The sequence below is a fragment of the Siphateles boraxobius genome, unplaced genomic scaffold, assembly GCF_051911475.1.
Source record: "Siphateles boraxobius isolate OS27281-9 unplaced genomic scaffold, OSU_SipBor_1 22, whole genome shotgun sequence".
Classification (NCBI taxonomy): Eukaryota; Metazoa; Chordata; class Actinopteri; order Cypriniformes; family Leuciscidae; genus Siphateles; species Siphateles boraxobius.
In genome coordinates, this window is record NW_027508833.1 from 8875814 (window position 1) to 8902656 (window position 26843).

Sequence of the window (26843 nt, forward strand, 5' to 3'; positions counted from 1 at the left end):
ACATTTTAACTTGTCTTTGCCAATTGTTTTCTCTCACACAGATGTTTTCTGTGTCTCGGTGTACTGCATCTGATGTCTGGATAGCTAATGATAATGATAGCTACATATGTAGATAATAGATAAAAGACTGAGTAATTCAGTTAATTGCTCTACACCTCATAGCCTTATCAACAACATGCAAAGAGCACCATTCAATCAGTAAATTCCTTGAAATGGCTTTAATTTGTGGTCAGCCATCGACAATGTCCTCTCTCATGTCTCCTGCAGTGTATTATGGGAGCCCATGGGTGACGGAAAGCGTGTGATATCTCTGGCTGAAAACCACGTGCTTCTCTGGGACCTTCAGGAGAGCTCCAGCAAGGCCACGGTGAGATTCATTATTTTCATAATTGCCGTGTTTCACAGGCCTTCTTTCAGTACTGCAGCTATGACACTCACACTGCATATCAATAAAAGTCATCATGCTCAGTTCCATAACAGTGAAACTCATTTAAAGTTTGCATCTCTATGACTTTCTTCTGTTGAACACACACACACACACACACACACACACACACACACACACACACACACACACACACACACACACACACACACACATACACAGACACACACAGACAAAAGAGATATTTCGAAGAATGTTAATGCTTTTTTTTCATAAAATGAAAGCATGTGACCAGCTGTCAAGCTCTTAAAAAAAAAAAGCTAAATTCACTCACTGTAAGACTTCTGGAGGGCATAAATTGTATAACAATAGCTTTAAAACCATGCCAGTCTTTATCATTTCCGCCTGTGTTATTGAAAAAAGTGAACACATGGCCAATATAAATGTTATACACAATTTTATCAGAATTTTTACCTCAATTTTGAACTATTCATTTAAATTATGAACACAGACCAGTTATTTTATGTTATTTTAGTGTCTTTGAGATACTATTATACTTTTTATTAATATTTTGAATTATTTTTTATATTTTCCATTTTATTTTTATTTTTGTTAAAGTTTTAGTAATTTTGTTGTGTTTTGTCATTTTAATTAGATTTTATAGATCTCTTTAGATTTATAGATAGTCTATCATTTTTTATTTCAGTTTTAGTTGTTTTAGTGCATCAATTTAAACATGAAAATTATAAACACATTTTTTATATTTTATTTCAGTTAACAAATATTTTTTTATTTATTTGTATTTTTTTACAGTTTTAGGTCGTTAACTATAAAAACCCTGCCATTGACATACAAAGGTTGCAGACACGTAGGGGTTTCTTGTCAAAAGAGAAATTAATGGTAATGGAAAATTAAGAATGAGACTTATGAAGAAAAATATTTAAAGAACTATCCCTTATTATAAAGTAATGCATTTGATCTATTTGCAATTTTTTGTGCCTTTTTTCATAGGCTTATTGACTTTCCTAACCACGCCACTCATTTTTCTAGTGCAGGTTCAAGGATGATAAGTGAATTTACTGAAAGGCTAGGAAAGTGTAACGAAGTTCATTAAATTCATCGCAATACGCACACATTCATTCTTAATCTTATGCCTTTTATGCTGAAAATGGGTCCTGTTTACATCCATAGATATTATCATTTCTTTCGTAATTCAGTTGCCAAATATTAAATGTTTAGCTACTTAAATCTTACATCTCTATTTTTGATTGTTAAAACTAAAGCGTTTTGCTGCAAATCATGCTCGGCTTCTAGGGGTGTAGCGATATGTATTCGTACCCTTACACCCCTTTCGGCTTCTGTGATCAGTAATGGTAAAGCCCGCCGCCTTTGGGTTGATCTGCCATCTTCCATTTTAAAAAAGCAAGCAAAACCTTTGGTTACACTTTATTTCGATAATCCACTTTAGACATTCTACTAACTATAAGTAACTTTGCAACTACATGTCAACTAACTCTCATTAGAGTATTAGTAGATTGTAGTAGACTGTTAGTAAGTAAGTAAGTAAAATTTATTTGTATAGCACATTTCTCAGATAAAAATGACAAAGTGCTTCACAACAAAAGAAATAATTCACAACTCTTATAACTACATTTACAGCACATAATCAAATTAAACACACATACACATTAGACCAGCCTAAACACCCTACAGTCTAGTTAAAAGCTTCTTTAAAGGGGTCATATAATGGCAATTTTGTACAAGTTAATATGAATCTTTAGGGTCTAAATGAAAACTTTGTAATATACTTTTATTAAAAATTCTCATTAGTATTTTAAGAAAACACTAATTTTACCTGCTCAAAAAGAGCTCTGTTTTCAGCACGCCGTTTCAGTGTATATGCCTTTAAATGATAATGAGCTTGCTGACTCCGCCCCTCTGTTCTTTGGGGCATTTTTGACACAACGCACGTGGAGTGTTGCCTTGACAACAGTTGATGGTATATTTTGGCGAAAGAATGGCAGAGGGAGTCTCTGAGGACACATCTGCAGTGTTGCCATACCAATTTGAACCGGAGTCGGACCCGGAACAAGATGACGGCCCCGAAGAAGTTTGACCATTAAGGCTCGAACAGGACGTTTCTGAATGGTTGGTTAACGTAATGTCACTTTGATCTATTTTTGTATGTACTGTCAGGGTAGAGTAGTGGGATACAAACACTGTGTTTACTGTATAGGTTAGTTCGTAGACAGATTTATGTTGAAAAACTTTTTTTTGGTAAATGTAGGCTTGTCAGTGATGCGTAACTTTATCTTAGTGTTCGGTACAACTATCGTGACTGAAACATGTCCTGTCATGTCAGTAATGATTCTAGCAGTAGTTGAAGGATACCTAAGAATGTGTTGTATGTTTATGTTTAGTGCAGTACTAAAATGTTTTATGTTTTACTTAGTGTTAGCACGTTAACTATAACACCTGCGTACACAGTTTGTAATAACACAATAACCATAACGCGTTGTTCATTATAAACGTGGGATTATGAATTATATTGAGAACGTCGTAACGTTACATAGAATACATGCCGTAATGTACCCTGAGTGTAAACATTAGCCACATTCATCGTGAAGCGTGCAAGCGATTTGCAAAGATTAATGTGTATCGTAAAAGGTTAATAAAGCGTTATACTCACTTCTTCAGGAGGTGCAGCAGGAACACGAATAGTTGGTACCGATTCCTTTTTCAGGAGCAGCTTCTTAGCAAAACCAGCTTTATACTGACCCTCGTTTAAAAAGCAGTCTGGTGAGAAATGATTCGCGCAAACATGAACGCATTTACGTTGATCGTGGGGAATATTCCCATCGTAAACAAAACTCAGCCACTGCTGTCAATCAACAACCGTGGGAGGGGCGCCATGCGCCGTGTGACGTCGCACGGTGAAATGGCTCGATTTGAGACAGGGGAATAAGGAGATAAAAAAAAAAAACTGGATGGATTTTTATCATTATATGACGGTTGTGTACAGACGGTTGTGGTGGGGGGTGGGGGGGGGGGTGTGTGTGTGTGCCAATTTTCTGTTGTTGGCAGACTCTGTAGACGAAGTGGTATGAAAAACACCCCTGGTTAGAGTATTCTCTTGATAACGTCAAAAATGTATTTGAGCGTGTGCTGTCTTCCCTTTTAATTGTATATTTTGTAATAACTGAATAATTTGTTAACAAGCAACCACCCCCTTAGTGCCCCTTTTTTTGGTTTAGGCCACTGCCCCTCAAAATGTCTGTGCACGGCCCTGCAACTAATAGTCTCTGGCCTGTTGATCTCAGACTACATGAGGACGTACGCAGCTGTATCAGGTCAGAGATGTATGGGGGTGCCTGTCCTTGTAGGGCTCTAAAAGTTAGAACCAAAATTTTGAAGTGCATTCTAAATTTCACTGGTAACCAATGAAGTGAAGCCAAAACTGGAGTAATATGTGCCCTTTTACTCGTATGGGTTAAAAGCCTAGCAGCAGAATTTTGGACGGTCTGGAGATGGCAAAGATCTTTCTCATTAAGGCAAATAAAAAGACTATTACAATAGTCTAAACGAGACAAAATAAAAGCGTGAATGTTCATCTCCAACTCGGCTTTTGAGACCAAGGCTCTTATCTTAGAAATGTTCCTTAATTGAAAGAAACAGTTTTTAATAAGTTTTTTCGAGTGTTTCTCCAGAGACATGGCCGCATCAAAAACAACACCTAAGCTCCTGAGACTCGGCTGAACAGACGAACCTAAGGCACCGATATGTTGTTTTATCTGAGGGATGCTCTACTCAGGGGAAATGATTAAAGTTTCAGTCTTGGCTGAGTTCAGCATTAAAAAGTTGTCATTTAGCCACTGCTTGATCCTACTCAGACAGTTGATTAAAGATGACAGTTTATATAACTCAGTAGGCTTAAAAGAGCAGTATAACTGAATGTCATCTGCATACAAGTGATAAGAGACATCCTGAAACTGGCTTATTATCTGTCCTAGAGGGAGTATATACAGAAGGAAAATAATCGGTCCCAGGACAGAACCCTGAGGAACACCACTCGATAAACCTGCAGTATCTGACATGTTCTGATTTATAAAAACACTAAAGCTTCTACCAGTAAGGTAAGATGAGAACCATTTCAGAGCTGATCCAGATATCCCTAATAGATCCTGAAGTTTATTAAGCATAATATTGTGATCAATAGTGTTAAAGGCAGATGTAAGGTCCAACAAAACTAACACTGTATGTTTCCCAGAATCAGCTGACATCAAAATATCACTTGAAACTTTCACCAGTGCAGTTTCCATAGAATGTCTTTTACGAAAACCTGACTGGTATTTGTCAAAAATATAATTTATCTCTAAGAAAGTATTAAGCTGCTCTGCTACCACTTTCTCTAGAATATTTGCCATGACAGGGAGTTTAGATATAGGCCTATAATTCAAGGGTTGCAATGGGTCTAAACTGGGCTTTTTAAGAACAGGTTCAACAATAGCATGTTTGTAAAAGTCAGGAACCACACCAGTTAAAAGAGAAGTATTGATCATTTCTACAACACAGGGGCCAATACTATCAAAAACGTGCTTAAACAGCATAGTCGGAAGAACATCACTGTGGCCATAAGAGGACTTTAACTTATCTAGTAGAGTAATAACATCGAATAATGTCACAAGTTTAAAGGAGAAACACGGATAGGAAAGAGCCAAAGTGCCAGCCGTGTATGCAGAAGGTGGTAAAATGCTAGCTCTGATATCCTTAATTTTCTCAACAAAGAAGTTAAGGAACACATTACTGTTTGACAGAGAAAGCACCACAATTGGAGAAACAGATGGCGAAACAATAGAGTTAATAGTATCAAACAAGAATTTGGGTTTTTTCTTATTAGAGGATAATAGCTGAGAGAAGTAATTTGTTCTAGCACTCTTCAGGAGTTCATTTAGAGAAACAGTTAATTCCCTAAGATAGAGCCTGTGAACTTCCAGTTTAGTTATTTTCCATAAGCGCGTTAGGTTATGGTTAGGTGTTAGGGTTCGGGTTAGGAGAATAAGTTAATTTGTAGTTGCCAAATTACTTTTAGTCAGTAGAATATCTGTTGGGGGACCATCAAAATAAAGTGTTAACAGATCAAGCTTGCAGTCGACTAATAATCTAATAAGAGTTAGTTAATATGTAGTTGCAAAGTTACTTATAGTTAGTAGAATGTCTAAAGTGGACTATCGAAATAAAGTGTTACCAAACCTTTTTCTAAAGCATAACCATGTACTACTGTGTTGTATTCCAATGCATACGGCCCTTTAAAAAAAAAAAAAAATCCCCCAAATTTCCAGTGTTTTCCATTTAAATTTTTCTGGGTTACATTTTAATGGTTAAATAAAATTCCAATAATTAAAATGGATATCTAATCGAATTAATTTATACATCTTTAACTGTTAAATACTTCAAATTTTTACAATAATAGTTAAAATATAATTTTTAAAAAATCTGAAGTTCTGTGCTTTATGATTCAATAGCAAAACCATTGGTAATCAAATGAATGCATAACATGTTTTAATTCATCTTTTAAAATGTAATCAAATGAAACTTGAATAATTTGTTGAATGTTTTGGGCAAACAAAGTGCTGCACAACAGAGGTTTACTCTTTCCATTAAAACATGGTTGAAAAATTGTGTGATGTTCCTTAAAAATAATGTTTTAATAAACAGTTTTACTGTTATATTTTTGAGAAGTGCATTCTACTGTTCAGTAGTAATATATTTCTCTCATCAAGTTAAACCGAACTTTCATATTTCAATAGCAATAGTTTTTTGTGGTTTAATATTCACACACACTTGTCCATATCATGATTTGATTAAGTGTACTCTGCTTTTGATTTATTCATCCAAATTGCGCCAAATTCCATGACATTCTTCATTCTACAGTACATTCCATTTTATGAATGGATTCCACAATTCTGTTTGTGTTTTCGCAGCTGATTGGAAATCATAAGCTCTAAAATCCTGATAGTCTAAACTGAAGGAGGTTCACTGAGTAAGAAAAGGCTTTGCACGTCATGTTCATTAATAATCATCTGCAGTCTTTACTAATTAATGGACTGCAATGTCACAGGCCTTTGCGAACATAACCTTGACTCGACATTTGACGAGCCGTCACGTGCGAAAACACTCTCGCTCCCAATGGAGGCTGGAGAAAAGGCCCGTCGTTGACATCACACTGAGCCGCTCCATGAGGTCCCGCTAATGTCAGCTTTGCATGCAAAGCGAGGGGAGGTTATCGAGTGGCAAGGCCTGCTGAGTGCAGCGTGCCCATTAAAAACCAGAGAGAGGGAAAAGAGGGGGAGGCAGAAAGAGAGAAAGAGATGTTTGGAAAGCTCTCGGCACAGCTAGATTCCAGCGGTGTCGTGAAGAATGCTAATCTGCCACATGCAAATCTTCCCTTATGCCGCCCCCATCCTCACAACACACACACACACACACTCGTCAACCTCCCCCATCCGCTCATCCCTCAGTTCTTCAGAAAAGCTCAGGTTGATGTGTTTATCGCCACGCTGCGTCTGCTAGTGCTGTTCGCTGAATAAAAGTGAGAAGCGGCCACCAAGCTCACGTCTACGTGTTTTCTCCAAAGGAAAAAAGCCTTCTCAAACAAATCGGCTAATAATCAATGGTACAAAAATAAAACATAACAGATATTACAAAATATGAGATCAACCAGTGCGTCTATTTTTTTCTTCAGTGCAAAGAATGATTTTCTTAAGGCCCTTTTCATACCAAGAACTATAACTGTAAAGATTACTTTATTAGTGTGCACAACCAGTGGACTATATCGTTCTGTTTATTATAAGCACTGCAGTTTTGTCGTCTGTCACTTTAAACGAGTGATTCTATTATTGGAGATACGTTTTGCATTTCAAAAAGTTCAGGAAAAAAAAAACTGTTCACTAACAGAAATTCTTTCCAGGATCTTATTGAAACATTTTCAATTTGAATTATTCAGTGCATGCCAAACCCACAAATTTCCTTTCTTTACTTTTAACAGAATTTTTTTTATTTTTTTTTACAGTATTGTTTGTCAACTCTGTTACAGACACATTAGGCAATGGTAACAGAGAAACAGAGTTTAACGGTAACAGAATTGACAATTTTTAACTTTAAAGTCAAAAACTCCACTTGCTAGCATAAATGCTAAGAGCACATGGCACTAATGAAATCACGATTAAAAGACTTTTAAACAACCCACTGTGAGATGATCAGTGATAAATTCTCTTATCAGTGAGGTAAAGTGACATCATTTCCTGTATCTTACATATTTATGGGAGATAATTCCACAAAATTTAAAGGCAAAGGTTTATGGTACGGTAACAGAATTGACGTGAGATTTATGGACACAATTTTATAAGATAAAAGTTATTTTTAAACAATTTAATGTTGTAGAATTAGGACCTTTTATTTATTTTATTTCGGGATTTTATAAATAAAATAAATGAAATATTACCAAAAGAAAAGTTAAATAAAATATTTCGATTACACAATAATACATGATGGAAAAAAATAAACTGACTAATTCGGACAACAAGAAATCATGATTTTTAGCTTTTTTAGCTATATAAGAAAATCTTTACTGAAAGTATTATATTTTTATGGCCTGTAACGTCTTGTGATCCATGACAATGAGTAACAAATGATTAAAATTATTCTAATTGGCTGTCAATGTTTCTATCGTTCATCAGAGAAAAAAAAATCTTTCTGAAAGTATCAAGTATCTTTCCATCAATATTGTTCCTCAGTGACTTTATCGTTGTAGTTCTGGTGTGGACTGCTTTTCTTTTATATTTATAAAAAATGTCTTTGTCTTTATCTTTATCGTTTTTGTCCTGGGTGCAAACAGGCTTTTACTCAGTATTTTTGTCTTGTTTTCCAGTACAAATATCTAATCATTCTAAGTATCTAAATCAAGATACATTTTCTTGAGAAGCAAAATGACGAGATATTAAGGGCCCGATGTACTAACAGTAAATTGCCATCTTTGCTGTAAACTACTGTCAGGATTTACTTAAAGGGATAGTTCACACAAAAATAAAAATTTTACTTTACTCACCGCTCCAAACCCACAATACATTTGTTCATCCTTTAAACGCAAATGAAGATCTTTGTGATGAAATCTGAGAGCTTTCTGTCCCTCCATTGACAGCTACGCAACTACCGCTTTGACTCTCCAAAAAGTTCATAAAGAGATGGTAAAAATAATCCATATGAATTGAGCGGTTTAGTCCATATTTTCTGAAGAGACACAGTCGCTTTATATGATTAACTGATTGAATTTAGGTTAAACATTCATTGACACATCAGTTGTGGTAAACAGAAGCTCAAGCATGTTCGCTTGACGTGCGAGAACCAATGATGTTCATTCTCGTGTTACGCATCACGTTCAAGCTTCAGCAAGAGGTTTGTTCTTGCACGTCAAGCATGTTTGGTTAAGTTTCTGTTGATGTTCGCTGATCAATGTTTATATGTAAATAAAAGACAATTCAACCTGTTCATCATATAAAGCGACTGTGTCTCTCCAGACAATGTTGGACTTAACCGCCAAATTCACAAATCTTTATGCACTTTTTGAAGAGTCAAAGTGGTAGTTGCATAGCTGTCAGTGGAGGTACAGAAAGCTCTCAGATTTCATCAAAAGGGTCTTGATTTATGTTCCGAAAATGAACGAAAGTCTTGCGGGTTTGTAACGACATAAGGGTGAGTAATTAATGACAGAATTTTCATTTTCATTTTTGGTGAACTATCCCTTCAAGACATGCAGTGAAAAATTAGCACTGAAAAGTCGTGGACAGGGTTATTTTTGCGGCTGACCTCATTGGATATGCATTTGTAGGAGTTTATCTTTCAGAAATTTATGGGACGTTTGCAGTAGTCAGTTTATGGTATGCTGAATTATTTATTGGCCAAAAAGCATGTCTTTTTAACCCATATTGTGCTTGTGTTGTTAGTAAAGTCACCTGATTATAATCAGCTCTGCTTGTTTGTGACCTTACGTGAAGATTTGCCACTCTTGATAGATTGCGTTGGTCATTATGGAAATGATCCGCGTTTGTGTTCTTTAATGTGTGCATTGTCAGTATATCAGTCGCAGAATTTTCCACTCCCATCAGTGCTTTTATGGGATTGAACTCGAACGCTAATTTGCCCTGTCTAGGTAATCTGGCCACAAAACTTTTTTTCTGAAAAATGTGTAATATTTTTGCCTAAAACAAGAAAAAAATATCTGCAAACAAAATAAGAAAAACAATTATATTTTCCTTTTGACTTAAGATTTTTTTCTTTATTATTTTTCACATTGAGTGTGTTTAAAATGCTGTCGAGGTTGCCAGATGAACAAAAAGTGGATAAATTGTTCAGTTGTTGTGTTATTGTTCAGTAGCTCAGGCTGCTGCTTGTGCTGTAATATTGAGTGTTTTCTCTGTGGTCAATTGAGCGACAAATCCTGAAAAATTAGCGTTAGAGGTTAAAAGAGCGGGAAAATCTGCTTCTTTTACAGCATTCACATCTGAGCACAAGTAACAAGACAATCAATCAATGCTCTGTGATTATTTATTTGATAAAGGACCAGATTTGATTAATTTAGAGTTGTCAGTGTTTTCCATTGACATTTCAGATATTTGCGTCAAGTATATTCTGGTTTTATCTTAGCTCTCATCTTAAAACTTACCTCTACCGGGTACAAGTCCTGTGAAACACGAATCACGTTAAAAGAGCTCATCAGTAGGTGGTACATTATTTTCAAACGCGATACAGCTTTAAACCCTTTAGCGTCACTCACTGGACATTTCGTTCTCGAACTGCCACAATACACACAATGACCAACATTATAAAATGTTGCCAGATTCACCTTCAAAACAAAACTGAACACGCCTTTAATACCACTCACTGGACATTTCACTTTCACTTTGTCATGAAAGGCTAAAAAAAAAGACAATCTAAAATATAATTTTTTAGAAATATCGCCACACGCACATTTTATCAAATGGGCCTGAGTTGCATTTGCTCCATATAGGAGCATTGATAAACAGATCTTTAAAGTGAGCAACAAGTTTGTTAATTGATGGTAAATGCTTTTGTTAAAGCCATCAGTTTGCATTATTTCAACTTATTTTTTAGACAGTGGAATTCCTGGTGAAAACTACATTACCAATCATTTTGTAAAGAAAACTCCGCCAATCAGAGAATGGCAAACTACAGTGCTACACGAACACTTTATCACTTTTTCCCTCATTGTCTTGTACCTATGTCTTTTTGTCTGATTTTCATTTTTTTTTTTTTTTCAAACTAAAGGCTTTTTTAAAAATGCCAATGAGAAAGATGGATAACACTTTCAGAGCCAATGGCACTGAAACTGAAACGCGAGCTTTTGCACTCAGTTATATTAACACAATAAATAAATCAGAAACAAACAAGAACATCAAGTTTGCATTCTCTGATATAGTCAAACACCTTCATCAAAAACAACAATGGACTGTCATGAGTTGCAGATGTTTTCATTTTCTCTGAAGGTTCTTCATTCTGAACGATCCAGAAAACAACAAGGTCTTCCCAGGCCGAGGGCACCCTTTGCATTGAACTCCCAGTATAAACAGTGCACTAGATTGCTGGTGAATATGCAGCCATTGATTGAGATGTATTGAGATGGATCGATTCTCCTCCCACAGATCTCGAGCAGCGCCACCCTGGAGGGAAAAGGGCAGCTGAAGTTCACCGCAGGCAAGTGGAGCCCACATCACAACAGCACCCAGCTGGCCACAGCCAATGACACTGCCATCCGGGGCTGGGACCTGCGGAGCATGAGGTGAGACAAGACGAGCGTTAAGCCTGGTTTATGCTTTCCCAGCGCGAGTCTCCCCAAACGGACGAGGCATTTATACTTGAAAGCGCTCGCCGTTGTACTATTCTGTGAAACGACAGGGGGGCGACTCAGAGTAATTATCCTCTAAACCATCGGGAATCATCGGTACGAAGTAAGGTACACTCGTGGATGTTTATTTTAGTACACTTCACCAAAACCACACTACAAAAGAATCGTGTAAAGCAGTATACCTTGAGATTATTACTTGTGACATTAGAACAAAATAAATAGATGAGAAACGTAGCCTATACAACTAAATTAACGAGATCTTACATATTTTCTAATTTCACTAAACATTTTCATTTAGATTTGTGAACATTTTTATAAAACATTATTTATTTTTATTAAAAGGGATTATGTCTGCTATTGTAGGCTCATTTTGTAAATAAGCAACTATTTTAGACGCACAAACTGGGTGCCGATGCAGTGAGACGTACATGCTCGGGCAGATTCGGCTCGAAGTCGTGCATCTGCGGATGCTGAGCCGCACAGAAAGTTACAAAAAACCCTGTGCACACCGCCACGATGACGCCATTTTTGCCGCGTGCACATTCGCGCTCTAGCGGACGCGGCGAGTATAAACCAAGCTTAATTTGGATAAACTGTGCATTGCTACTTTTTTGGGGTAATATCTCAAACATCTACTGTATAAACTCTGGCTTTGTTTGTTTCAAAATCCCAATCATCAGACCAAATATTCCAACTGCACAATTTGTTTTTGTTAACAACAGCTGAGATCGGTTGTGTGCATGATTTTATTTGAATATGTAGATTAAAGGGTTTGTTCACCCTAAAATGAAAACTTTCTTATCACCTACTCACCCTAGTTATTCCAAACCTGTATGAGTTTCTTTCTTCTGCTTAACATTAAAGAAAATATTTTGAAGAATTGTGGTAACCAGAAAGTTGACGTTAGTCATTGACTTCCATAGTATTTCTCTTTTTTTTCTACAATGCAAGTCAAGTGGATCTGTGTACTGTCTGGTTACTTGCTAATGGAAGGCTGTCTTTTGCAATGACATAGAACATCCAATCAATCATATACGCTATACTATAGCTTTTAGATCTCATTTCAATTGCCCAGCATGAAACAGAAGTTGCTACCATCTTTTCTTCCATATTGTGTCGTATATCTGAGTAAAACGCTTCTGGAACAAGTACAAATGTGGGCGGGGCTTGATTGTGTCTGTGGGGAATTGATTGGATGGTTGTGGTTTGCTATTAAATTTACATTTACATTTATTCATTTAGCTGACGCTTTTATCCAAAGCAACTTACAATTGCTATATGTCAGAGGTCGCACGCCTCTGTAGCAACTAGGGATTAAGTGTCTTGCTCAGGGACACATTGGTGTCTCACAGTGGATTCGAACCCGGGTCTCTCACACCAAAGGCATGCGTCTTATCCACTGCGCCATCACCACCTATTGGCTGATCTCATGTGAGTGACACGTTATTGCCGTCATCAGAGAAGAGAAGAGAAGCTGCAAGAGGGAGGGGAAGATATTCTGATTCAAGATTACCAGGAAGATGAATTTAAAACAATAATGATGTGTGCAGATTTATAATATATACTGCAATATTCCATTTAAAAAACTGTCAATTTTGATTTCATGGTGACTTTAAACCACAGAAGGCTCATAACATGCTAATTTCAAATCCTTTAAAGTTTCCCCGTTCGAAAGTTTAAAAGACTAAAATATATTTTGTTTCTCCTTATAAAAAAAATTGTGTGGTGGTACCATGGTACTATGATACATTATTACCATATACAGTACATTATATGGCCTTTACAGTACAGTTTAAACTTTTGGGGTCAATAAAATGTTTTTTTTTTTAAGAATACTTTATTGAGCAAGGATCCTTAGAATTGATCAAAAGTGACAAAAAAAGACATTCTACTTTAAATATGCTGTTTTTATTTAACATATTGGTGAGCATAAGAGACTTATTCTAATGTGTTAAAAACATGTTTTTACCAGTAGTGTGAGTACATTAGGGATTCATCTCTTCACTCCTCATCCTCAGTCTTCCACTCGTCTCACAAGCTCTGTTCTGTGCATCTTCTGGTCTTCATTTCTCTTTTTTGCTGCTTCTCTCTCTCATCTCACCTCATCAGGTCAGACTGTTATCCAGGGATCAATAGCGCTGTGATTACTATTCCTCCAGCAGAGATCGCATGAACATTCATTTCACTCGGCACACATATTCTGGCTTCCCGCTCACACTCGCTGGATCGTGACAATCTGAGCTACGAACATTGAGGAACAGATCACTTTGTCAAATTAAGTAACATTGCTTCAAAGTGTGATGTTGGACAATGCATTATTAGTGTTGAGAAACATGTTCAGCCTGACGTTCAAAGCATTCAGTGAACCACATTATTTCTAAATAATCCAGCTGCAATCTCTTTAGATGAATCCCACAATTTACCATTGAAATTCTATGACCATAATGTTTTTTTTTTCTTTTCATTTTTTTACATTGACCATGATTATAACATGGGTTTAAAAGTACCTCGGAGCACCATAACATATGAATTACCACTTATACTACCGTTCAAAACTTGTTTTTGAAAAAAATCTCTTCTGCTCACCAAGACTGCATTTATTTTCTCAAAAATGCAGTAAAAACAGTAATATTGTGAAATATTATAATAATTTAAAATAACTGTTTTGTATGTGAATGTATTGTAAAATGTAATTTATACCTGTGATCAAAAGCTGAATTTTCCGCATCATTACTCCAGTCTTCAGTGTGACATGATCCTTCAGAAATCATGCTTATATGATGATTTGCTGATCAAGAAACATTTCTGATTATTATCAATGCTCAAAATTTATTTTTTGTAGTTGTTGTGGAAACTGATACATTCAAAAGTTTAGGGTAGGTAAGATTAAAATAAATTAATATTTTATAAAAATATAAAATAATATTAAAATAAAATTGTGGGGGTGGTGATGGCGCAGTGGATAAGACACATGCCTTTGGTGTGAGAGACCCGGATTCGAATCCACTGTGAGACACCAATGTGTCCCTGAGCAAGACACTTAACCCCTAGTTGCTCCAGAGGCGTGCGACCTCTGACAATATAGCAATTGTAAGTCGATTTGGATAAAAGCGTCAGCTAAATGAATAAATGTAAATGTAAATGTAAATGTAATACTACTTGTATTCAGTAAGGACACATTAAATTGATCAAAAGTGACAGTAAAGACATGTATTATATTACAAAATATTATATTTCAAATAAATTGTTATTTATAAACTTTCTATTCGAAGAATTATAGTAATTGAGCAAATCAGCATATTAGAATTATTTCTGAAGGATCATGTGACACTGGTGAACAGAAGATAATTGTTTTGATGACAGTGAGATAAAACGCTAATATTTAGAGTTTGATTATTGATAGGCTAATTGGTTCTATCATTACTTTTCCAGACCATGTGCACATTAACATTAACAAATTAACATTGGTTTGTAGCGCAAACAGTTTTATCCTTTTAATGCACTATTCTTCTCATTATATCTATTGAATTCTCACACATTCACAGAAATCATTTCACTTCCGCATTGAAAAATAAGGTGTGTAGCAGGTGTGTGAGTCAATGTTTTTCCGCTGTCAGGCTGCATACATCCACACACTATCTCCTGACCTTTTAACTTCCCTGCTGTCCGTCTAATAACCCATAGCCTTTAGAAAGAGCAATTTCCTTCAGAGTGTTTAAGAGCTGCTTGAAATCCGCATGCTTTTAAACTGTCTTCCTCGTGGACCGAGGCAGAAACAGGCCTTCCATTCGGCATGTCTTAGTTCTCCGTGATGTTGCCATGGAAACAACGGTCCGACTTGGTGAGCATTTGGGAAACGCAACCCGATCCGCTCAGGCAAGTCCATTTATCAGCCGTGCCGTGTGGATCAGGGGCTTCGTAATGACTTCTGTGACCAGCAAAAGGACGTTGGGAAGGGGGCGCGAATTGACCCGCACCGTGTCCGCAGGCTTACTAATCTCTCTCCGATTTGGTGTGGCATGTGCCGTGTGCTCACCGGATCCCAATTTCACATTTACAAGCATGAAGGACTCAGGAGCAGTGCTGCTAACCTCATTTCTCACTCCATTTCAGTGCTGGCTGTGTCTCGGGACGCTTCCCCGCTCCTTAAACAGGATGAAGTTCACACCCCCTCCGTCTGCTAGAGGTCTCCTCTTTAACGTCTCCTCGCTTTGAGAAGGCCGAAAAACAGATATGTGTCATGATTCCTGTCTTGTGTTCCCCTCGTCTTGTGTGGACTTATGTTATTTCCTGTTCTGTGCCATGTTTTGTAGTCCTTTGTAGTTTTTCTTGTTGATTAGTTCCTTATTGTTCCCAGGCAAGTCTTGCAGCGCCTCATCAACCACCAACTGTATGCCAAACGGAAAAAAGTGTGAGTTCCATCAATCCTCAATTTCCTTCCTCGGTTACATCATCAGTCCTGAAGGAGTGTCTATGGACGAGGGAAAGGTATGAGCGGTTCTCAATTGGCCTAAAAAAACTACAAAGGACTAAAAAACATGGCACAGAACAGGAAATAACATAAGCACACACAAGACGAGGGGAACACAAGACAGGAATCATGAAAATACGACTATCGGCGTAAAGTCTGGTGCGTTTATCTGAGCAATCTGTAAAACTGCAGTTTGGTTAGTTTCTAGCTAATGTTTAGGGGACATTTAAGTCCTTGTGTTAAATGATTTCATTATACTGCAGGTATATTTTATAAACCCTGTCACAGGACAAATTACCAATAGGGATGTATCGGCAAATTAAAAAAAGGATAGTTCACCCAAAAAATCACTTACTCTTACTCTAGTTTCTTTCTTTTGTGGAGAAGAATGTTGATAAACAGTTGACGGTAGCCGTTGACTTACATAGTAGGGGAAAAAAATATTATGGAAGTTAATGGCTACTGTCCAACATTCTTTAAAATATCTTCTTTTGTGTTCAGCAGAAGACAGAAACTAATTCTGGTTTGGAACAACATTAATAATGTTATGTTAAAGCAGGGTGTATTTGAGCCTATCACCTGTAGTTTAAGCCAGGGCTTTTCCCTTCATCAATCATCATTTGTACCGTCTCCCGTCCAATAATCACGAAGAGCTTTGTGCTCTGTTACTTCTCATAAGAAACAAAGTCTCAGCTTTCAAATGATCTCCATTTTATCAGGAAAGTCAAACAATAAATGGCGTTTTGACGCTCTTAAATGTAAGTCATCTCTTCCAATTTAATACAAGTTGTTACAGCACAAAATAAACATAAATGAACATTAGAAGGTAAGTTGAAAGAAACAGTACAACTTACTGAAATGTGTCATATTCTCATGTAATCACTCGATCAGTGTTTCAACTGCGGAAAGACATCAATAAAACAGCAAATTATGTGTATCGGCAGATATCATTCTGTATAATCGGCTATCGCATCGGCGGAAAATATTTAATTATTAACACATTTTGTATTATTCTGAAGGATTCCTTTGATCATTATGTCACACTTATCCAAAAGAAAATTAGTTTTTACTTGAATCAACTGATCATTTCATTTTAAATGCCATGCTTTTATAATCGTCAATGGAGGTAAAAACACTTACATCTTTCTGTAAATTTTGACTTATTAACACAAATTGTATCTAAACACTGTCCCAATATAATTGTAGACCGAAAGTCTTGTGTAATTAGTGAGTCTCCAAGTTATGTCTGAAGTGTATGAAAGGTTTTATATAAAAATATAAAAAAGATAATTGCTAATTTTTATCTCACAATTCTGAGATTCTTTTTACACTATAGTGAAGTGAGTTTATAGTGAGTTTATATGTCATAAGTCTGAGTTTTTTTCTCATCAGAGTTCCGAGTTTATACCTCAGAATTGCAGGTTATAAATTTGGGATTCTGAGTTTGCATCTCGCAATTGTTTTTTTGTTATTTTAGACATCTGACCGGACCACATCCACGCGCAAAATTCTGAGGTAGAAGGTCTGAAATGTGAGATATAATCGTACAATTTTGAGAAAAAAACCCTCCTTGTGATTTTATTATTTTGTGGTGGAAACAAGTTTTCATAAAAAATGAGCTTGATTGTCAGTTGTCAAGTCATCTTTTAAGCACAAAACGATCTTTGTTCCTGGTTGATTGATCCAAACCTGTGAACCTCAATTCTGGAAACTTATTTTACAGTTTGATAATCTGAACCTGTAATGTTCACTAGTACTTTGCAGTTTTGTGTGCAAAATGCATTGGACAGAGTGAACAGACCGAGGCGTTGATGAAAAATGCCTCTACATACAGTATGGCAATAAGAGGATAGAATTAAAGCTACAACAACTGATCAATAATGATAGTCAACACTTAACCGCATGACTAATCAGTTGGGTCTGTGTACTATTGCATAGTGAACCTTCACTAGTAATAAAAATAAACTAATTTCCATTGGAAAAAAATCTCCTTAAAAAAAGGCCACAGAACAAGCAGATTTTTTTTCTTTAAATTAAGTTGTCTGAAACTTTTATAATAAATGCATCATTGAGGGTAACAAACAGTTTCATGAGGCCATATTGAGGCGATTAATTTGTAATATCATAATGAGTTTTGCTATTACTGAATAGCATACTACTCATATACAAAAATATGGGAGAAAAATTATGAGTCATACACTATACTATTTTAAATTTTGCTGATAACAGAAAATGAGCAGGAATGTTGATTCAAGTTGGTTGTTGAGCAGTAAAATTACAATATTTGATTGAAAATACATAAAACAACCTACATAAAACTAAAAACTATATATTTCTAAGGTGTAGAATAACATGTTTCTCTCATAAAAAAAGGAAATAGTTTATTTGTAGTCAGATTAATAGATTAACAAATAAATAGTCAGATTATTTGATTGTCCGATTAATCAATTCCCAAAATAGTTAGTTGCAACCCTAGAAAAGGCTGAAAAAGTTATAGTAACAACATATTTTTCATAAAATAAGGAAATTATTGATTGATTGATAAGGAAATATATTTTTTAAAATCTGACCACTGAAGATTATCTATAACCTATGAAAGAAATAATAGTCAGATTAATCAAATAGTTGTTAGTTGCATCCCTAGATGAAATATTAACATTGTCTGCTATCGATTTAATATTCCCAATCTATAAAACAGAACTCTCAATGTTAATATCGTTCTCCAGCGGCTGTGTCAGACTCGACATTAATGGAGACTTAATTGAAGCTCAATGTACTCTCTCATGTCAAATATTTCACTTCCTGTTTTAATGAGATTTTTAATTAGCATGTTAATTGTCTAATGAGTGTGTGGCAAGATAGCCGGCTAATGGGAGTAGAACAATCCAGACGTGATGGTGTAGTAATACGTCTGAACTGTGTTTAGTCCATACAGATGAGCCTGAGGTCGCCTAAACCACACACACACACACACAGCTTAGGAAGTCTTCACCTTGGGAAAGGACGCGAGCAGCCTGTGCTTTATGGCTTGTCACACTTTATACGACGCGTGATGGAGGTGTGACCTTCAGACCCAGACGCTCCATCCTTATCTCTCGTTTTCCCGCTCTGTCTTTTGTTCCCGTTCTCTTCTCTCCATCACTCAGTCTCAGTCTCTGCCTCAGCTTACGTTGGTCTGAGGGTGCGATCTGTTGTTTGTGTGGTTCACAGTCAGATCTACTGCATTGAGAACGCTCACGGGCAGCTGGTGCGTGACTTGGACTTCAACCCGAACAAGCAGTATTACCTGTCCAGCTGTGGAGACGACTGTAAAGTCAAGTTCTGGGACGTGCGTCACATCAACGAGCCCGTCAAGAGTCTGGAGGAGCACTCGCACTGGTTAGACTCACTCAAACACACTACAACACTGCAGCAGCAAGTCTGAAAATGTACACTTAATACCAGTCAGAAGTTTGGAATAATTAAGATTAATTAAGAATTAATATTATAATATTAAAATGTAGTTTATTCCTGTGATCGAAGCTGAATTTTCAGCATCATTAGTCCAGTCTTCAGTGTCACATCCTTCAGAAATCATTCTAAAATGATGATTTAGTGCCGATTTTTGGAAACCGTGCCACTTTTTTTTGGGGGGGGGGTTCTTTAACAAATAGTAAATTCAAAAGAACTTCTTATTAAATGTTGAAAACAGTTTTTGCTCCTTAATAATTTTGTTTCTTGAGCACCAAATCAGCATATTAGAATGATTTCTGGAAGCAACATTTTTTTGTTCTATATATAAAACAGACTTACTTTTTTTTGTGACTTACTGTTTTATTTTGCAAGGATGCATTAAACTGATCAAAATTGACAGTAAAGACATTTATAATATTACAAAAGGTTTCTATTTCAAATAAATGCAGTTTTTTTTCAACTTTCTATTGATCAAAGAATCATGGTTGCCACAAAAATATTATGGTAACCAAATAAATAAAATAAATAAGCAGCACTAAATCATCATATTAGAATGATTTCTGAAAGATCATGTGACACTAAAGACTGGAGTAATGATGCTGAAATTCAGACATAAATTATTACAGGAAAAAAAGAAATCTTACCCATCTCAAACTTTTGAATGGTAGTGTATTTATTTGATAAAACTATATATATATATATATATATATATATATATATATATATACACTCTCCTAAAGTATTATTAGGAACACCTGGTCAATTTCTCATTAATGCAATTATCTAATCAACCAATCACATGGCAGTTGCTTCAATGCCTTTAGGGGTGTGGTCCTGGTCAAGACAATCTCCTGAACTCCAAACTGAATGTCAGAATGGGAAAGAAAGCTGATTTAAGCAATTTTGAGCGTGGCATGGTTGTTGGTGCCAGACGGGCTGGTCTGAGTATTTCACAATCTGCTCAGTTAGTGGGATTTTCACGCAGAACCATTTCTAGGGTTTACAAAGAATGGTGTGAAAAGGGAAAAACATCCAGTATGCGGCAGTCCTGTGGGCGAAAATGGCAGTGTTATTGCTAGAGGTCAGAGAACAATGGGCCGACTGATTCAAGCTGATAGAAGACCAACTTTGACTGAAATAACCACTCGTTACAACCGAGGTATGCAGCAAAGCATCTGTGAAGCCACAACACTCACAACCTTGAGGCGGATGGGCTACAACAGCAGAAGACCCCACCGGGTACCACTCATCTCCACTACAAATAGGAAAAAGAGGCTCCAATTTGCAAGAGCTCACCAAAATTGGACAGTTGAAGACTGGAAAAATGTTGCCTGGTCTGACGAGTATCAATTTCTGTTGAGACATTCAGATGGTAGAGTCAGAATTTGGCGTAAACAGAATATGAACATGGATCCATCATGCCTTGTTACCACTGTGCAGGCTGGTGGTGATGGTGTAATGGTGTGGGGGATGTTTTCTTGGCACACCCTTAGTGCCAATTGGGCATCGATTAAAAGCCACGGCCCACCTGAGCATTGTTTCTGACCATGTCCATCCCTTTATGGCCACCATGTACCCATACTCTGATGGCTACTTCCAGCAGGATAATGCACCATGTCACAAAGCTCGAATCATTTCAAATTGGTTTCTTGAACATGACAATGAGTTCACTGTACTAAAATGGCCCCCACAGTCACCAGACCTCAACCCAATAGAGCATCTTTGGAATGTGGTGGAACGGGAGCTTCGTGCCCTTGATGTGCATCCCACAAATCTCCATCAACTGCAAGATGCTATCCTATCAATATGGGCCAACATTTCTAAAGAATGCTTTCAGCACCTTGTTGAATCAATGCCACGTAGAATTAAGGCAGTTCTGAAGGCGAAAGGGGGTCAAACACAGCATTAGTATGGTGTTCCTAATAATCCTTTAGGTGAGTGTATATACTGTATATATTTATACATATATATATAAAATGCACATCTATAAAATGTATTTTGTGTTATACACTAAACAGAATCAAATCTGTCAACAAATGAGATTGTTCAGATTTATTTGTTGAAATGCCTCAGGCTGCTTTTAAAACTCACATGTCAAGGTCTTTGTGTGAGATCTCTATTAATTAGCTGATTTATCTTATGTGACTTACCTTTGCAGCCACGTTTATAACTGTATTTTAGTTACGTCAAAGACAATCATCTTTTTCATCTGGTTTGAGGCTTGTGTTAGTACGATCTTTCACATCTCGGCCACAGTCAAAGCCTGCCATCCTGTGCTATTTTATCAGGTTTCAACATGGTTATCTTAAATGTAAAAGACAGTCTTTTAATTAGTGTGTGTATATCTAAGCTCTTACATCTTGCTGATGCTGTAGTTGTGTGTTATAGTGCTCAAGGGTGTGTTAGCGTAGCTCACTGCGGATCTATTTCAGTGTGTGTGTGATTGTGCGAGAGTATCTGCTCATAGGTGTGACTCACTGGATATAATTGCCTCAGAATCAAACGTATCACTTTCCACACACACACACACACACACACACACACATCAAGGCATGATAGCATGTCAGCCACAGGATGCTATCTCTTAAAGATAGAGGCATGGAATCAATCAGAGATGTTTTGATCCTATTTAGATAGGTAAGATCGACAACAACAACGTCCCGCACATGTTTCTCATTTCCTGTGTGTGCCGCGACAGGGGTTCTGCTAAGCCTCGGGCTGGGAGGTATTAGGGAATATTTTGGGATCGGAGACAGATTAGTTAGGGAGAAGTCTTGACTGAGCCAGATTTTTCCTGCTGACAGCTGAGTTATTCCCCCACAATCCCTGGCTATGAGGCTCGGATCCTCTTCTGAGCCCGAGGCTGATATAGACGGAGGAGGGAAAAAAAAGAGAAATAAGTCTGTGGGCCCTATCATACACCCGTTGCAATGCAGCGCCAGGCGCGACGCAAGTGCTTTTTGCTAGTATCAGCCCAACGCAGTTTTCATTTTAACATCCTGCACCACATTGTTTAAAAAGCAAATGCATTTGTGTGTTCAGGCACATTGTTGGCGCTTTGCTATTCTGAGGAACTGAAATGGACTGAGCCATTGACCAAATGAAACCTGATCTAAAGTCAATGGCGCAATATTTTTTTATTTAAAGAGCGCATTAGTAATGTGGCCCTATTGGCAGATCCACAACACATGTACACTTTGCTTATTACACACACACTCTGCTTATAAAACACACAGGGACGCAGCAGCACACAAACTAGCCAAATATTAAAAATAAAAGGATTACAATGTAAAAGATTATCATTGTGACCATAAAGATATAGGGAATCCATTTTGTCCGGTAGATGGTCTGCTAGCGCTTTAACCTCTTACACACACACACACACACAGCTTTAACCTCGTGCACAAGCAGATGCATTTTCTCGCTAGAGAAGCGTTCAGTTTTTCCGCTCGTAAATTCCGTCATCTAAAGAGCGAATGGCGCGCCATGGCGCGAGCACAACTGGCTTTTAAAGGGAATGGGAGATGAGACTCTGATTGGTTTATTGCACGTTACGCCCAAAAGACACCCATTACTCATGAAGAGAAAAGGGACAACCCTTTTAGACCATGCGCAGAGTGTGCCAATCATTTGTCCCGTCGTTAAACTAGCAAAAGTGGATTCGGACATGGCCTAAGTGCACTTTAGAGCATGCACTTAGATCATTAAAATAGGGTGTCGTGTGTGAGGTGGAAACGCAGAGGAAGAAGTAGCCGTGTTTGAAGATGAGTGTGTCACGCTGGTGTGTGCTGTGCTGGTGTTTCAGGGTGTGGAGTGTGAGGTATAATCACTCTCATGACCAGCTGTTGCTCACGGGCAGCAGTGACAGCAGAGTGATCCTGTCCAACATGGTGTCCATCTCCTCCGAGCCCTTCGGACACCTGGTGGACGACGACGACCTCAGCGACACCGAGGAGAGCCAGCAGGAGGACAAGTACTCGTCCCTTTCTCATACTCTTTACACCTTAACTTTCCCGTTCTCATATTTTCTATACTAAATTGTATTTATGTAATTAAATTCAGTTTAGTTCAGTAGTTTTGAGCCCAATTTAATTCAATAAAATCAAATGAACTATATTTGTTCTTTTCAGTTTAGTTCTGCACACTTCTGTTGATTTCAATCCAGTTCAATGGTGGTCAGTTCAGTTAAATCTAGCTCAGTATATTTCAGTCCAGTTTGATTCAGTTAAATTCCATGAAAATCATTTAGCTTTTCAATAGAGTTCAATACAATTCTATTTATTTTAACCCAGTTCCATATAGTTTAGATCAGGTCAGTTCAGTTGAATCTAACTCAGTGTTTTTCAGTTTGTTAAATTCCAGTAAATTCTTTTGAATCGAGTTCAGTACAATTCTATTCAATTCTGTTCATTTCAATCCAGTTCAGTACAATTTAGATCAGGTCAGTTCAGTTGAACCTAGCTCAGTGTCTTTCAGTCCAGTTTGATTCAGTTAAATTCCACAAAATACAGTTTTTAATTTCTAATGAGTTCAGTACAGTTTTATTTTTGATTTCAATCCAGTACAATTTCAGTCCAGTTTGATTCAGTTAAATTCCAGGAAATACATTTGTTCTTTTGAATTGAGTTCAGTAAAAATTTTCAGTACAATTTAGTTACACAAAATACATTTGTTATTTTCGATTGAGTTTGGTATAATTCTATTAAACTCTAATCATCTCAATCCAGTTCAATATAGATTAGTTCTGGCCAATTCAGTTCAGTCTTGCTCAGTAATTTTCAGTCCAGTTTGATTTAGTCAAATTCCATTAAATCCATTTGTTCTTTTCAATTGAGTTCAGACCAATTCTATTAATTTCAGTACAGGTCAATACAATATAGTTCAGGGAAGCACAGTATTTTTCAGTCCAGTTTGTTTCAGATAAATTCCAAAAAATACATTTTTCTTTTAATTTGATTTCTATTTAGTTCAGTTTATTTCAATCAAGTTTAGTTCAAGTCAATTCAATATCTTTCAGTCCAGTTTGGTTCATTTCAATTGAACAAAATGCATTTCTGTTAATTTCAGTTCAGTCAGTCCATTTAAATACAATTAAGGTTCAATTCAGTCAATTCAACTTGCTAGCAACTAGCTCAATATATTTCAGTCCAGTTTGATTCAGTTAAATTCCATGAAATTCATTAGCTTTTCAATTGAGTTCAGTACAATTATATTCTATTAATTTTAACCCAGTTCAATATAGTTTAGATCAGGTAAGGTCAGGTTAGTTAAGTCTAACTCTGTATTTTTCAATCTAGGTCAAACAAATGTATTCTGGTCAGTTCAGTTGAATCTAGCTCAGTGTCTTTCAGTCCAGTTAGATTCAGTTAAATTACAATTAAGTAATACATAATAAATAATAATTTAATCCATTAAATAATCCATTAAAAGCATTCAATTTTATAGAATTTAATGCTATTCACTACATTCCAATTCAGTTAAGTTTGTTTCAATTGCATTCAGTTTGTGTGTCACGGCACAAGTACAGCAAAATGTTAACAGTGTCAGTTTATGATTTGATTTATTAGACAAAAAAAAGTTAAATAAACTCATTTGTCAAGGATCACAATAAAGTTAAAAAGTTGTTTCCATTGCGGTCCTTGATGTAAAGCACAAACTTCACTCACAGTGACAGGTTGCTTGGCATTGCATACTATTATAAATACAAAGCTACAATAGGTTTCGTCATTTGCCAAGTTTACAATCACAATTAAACATGCACACAATACACTAATACAAATTCACCACTAAAACAACCTATTTAATTACCAACTTTTAACATTCGCACTAAAACCAACCATATTAGAAATACTTTTGATATCAAGAGGCAACGAATTCCACAATGGAGCCCCTGAGTACCCAAAAGACCTATGACCATACATAGTTTTAAAACGATATAATGTATGAGACTTTGCCTAGTATTATTAAGATGTCTCTCACTTACCCGAGAGAAATATGTGTTAAAATATGTAGGAGCTCTTTTATTGATTGCTCTGCTGATGTTTGTTGTGTGAAGGGGGAAAGAGCCCCTGCAGGACAGTATCATCTCCACATACGAGGAGCACGAGGACAGTGTGTATGCGGTGGAGTGGTCCGCTGCGGACCCCTGGCTGTTCGCCTCGCTCAGTTACGACGGCCGGCTGGTGATTAACAGAGTTCCTCGAGCCCTTAAATACCGAATCCTACTGTAGAGCAGGTGAGCGACGGGTGCTTGAAAACAGGGACATTTTTCATGCTATTCAACAATGAGTGTGTGTAAGAAATAACGGCAAGAGTTTTGGTAACACTTTACATTAGTTCATTACCTTAGTTAACATGAACTAAGAATGAACAATACTTCTACAGCATTTATTTTCAATTTAACTAATCTTAGTTAATATTAATTTCAACATTTACTAATGTTATTAAAATCAAAGGTTGTATCTGTTAACATTAGTTTATGCACTGTGAACTAACATGATCAAGCAATGAACAGCTGTATTTTTAATAACTAACATTAGCAAAGATTAATAAACACTGACACATATGTTTTGCTCATTGTTAGTTAATACATAAATGAATGTTAACTAATGAACCTTATTGTAAAGTGTTACCGACGTTTTTTCTCTTTCTTTTCCCAGAATGAACTCACATTCCCAGCTCCTGCATGAGTGAAATCCTGCTTCGACTTCGTACTGGACTGTAAATAACGTCAGATGTTGCTCTTTGCTGTATATTTGTGTCATGATCTCTATACACCTGATGATTTATTGGGCTGGTATATCGTGAATTATTTAATATGAATGCAGATATCGGTGTTTTTGCGTTTACTGTTTGCTTCTGTGGTAAATCAGAACCTTGAAGATTAATTATGATTATGTGTCTTATCATGTACGCTGTAACAAAAGCAATGCTCTGTGGAGCTGTCAGAGAAAGCCTAATTACTCCTGTATGTTTCCCATAAAACAGCTTTAATTAAAGAGCAAGATTTGATGTCCTTCTCTCGTTCTTATCGGCGTGAGCGTTTATTAAAGCTCCTCCAGTGACAGCCTGTTTTAATTGCAGCTTGACTCTCCACATCTCGGGCTGTCAAGGGACAGCCCGGGTCCGATCCGTCAATACCAGGGCCGGGGAACGAGTCTCTGAATGCATAATGTCACACCGGATCCTTTACAAAACGCCGTCTGTTGGCAGGGATGCTGGGAGGTTAAATGGGTTTGGAGTTTAGGGATTTTCACACTCTCGCTCTGAGTGGGTCTGTCACAAGCCCCGCTGCCTCTGTTCTTTTGTGGACTTGTCTGATGATAGTGCTCATGGAGAGATACGACTGCCCCACCTGAAAGTTTGAATATGTCTTATGCGTTCTCATCCTCCTGGAAAATTCATATTTACAAGTTCAAAAATCCTAATAGAGCACAACTGTCAAGTTCTGGAAGTCAAATCTCATTCATTTTCCTCATACAGAATGAAAAACATTTAAACACAGGCCAGCTGTGTGCTCTGAGATCATTCAGTGATTATATAGCATAAGGTACACTTCTGAATGGCAGAATTCTGGGTGAAGAACTACATTACCCATAATCCCAAAGAGAAATCCA

The 26843-nt window shown here is 36.8% G+C and overlaps 1 protein-coding gene across 1 annotated transcript in view; it reads left to right on the top strand.

Annotated features, from left to right (window-relative positions):
- The window catches only part of eipr1 (EARP complex and GARP complex interacting protein 1), a 60190-nt gene extending 33952 nt beyond the window's left edge, over positions 1 to 26238 (top strand). Inside the window, exons 5-10 of the mRNA XM_077238588.1 lie at positions 268 to 367; positions 11101 to 11237; positions 18985 to 19152; positions 23033 to 23200; positions 25283 to 25462; positions 25887 to 26238. Coding sequence (XP_077094703.1) covers positions 268 to 367; positions 11101 to 11237; positions 18985 to 19152; positions 23033 to 23200; positions 25283 to 25457 — 748 coding nt within the window. The 3' untranslated portion in view covers positions 25458 to 25462; positions 25887 to 26238. The remainder of the gene's footprint in view (positions 1 to 267; positions 368 to 11100; positions 11238 to 18984; positions 19153 to 23032; positions 23201 to 25282; positions 25463 to 25886) is intronic.
- Positions 26239 to 26843: the final 605 nt, after the last annotated feature.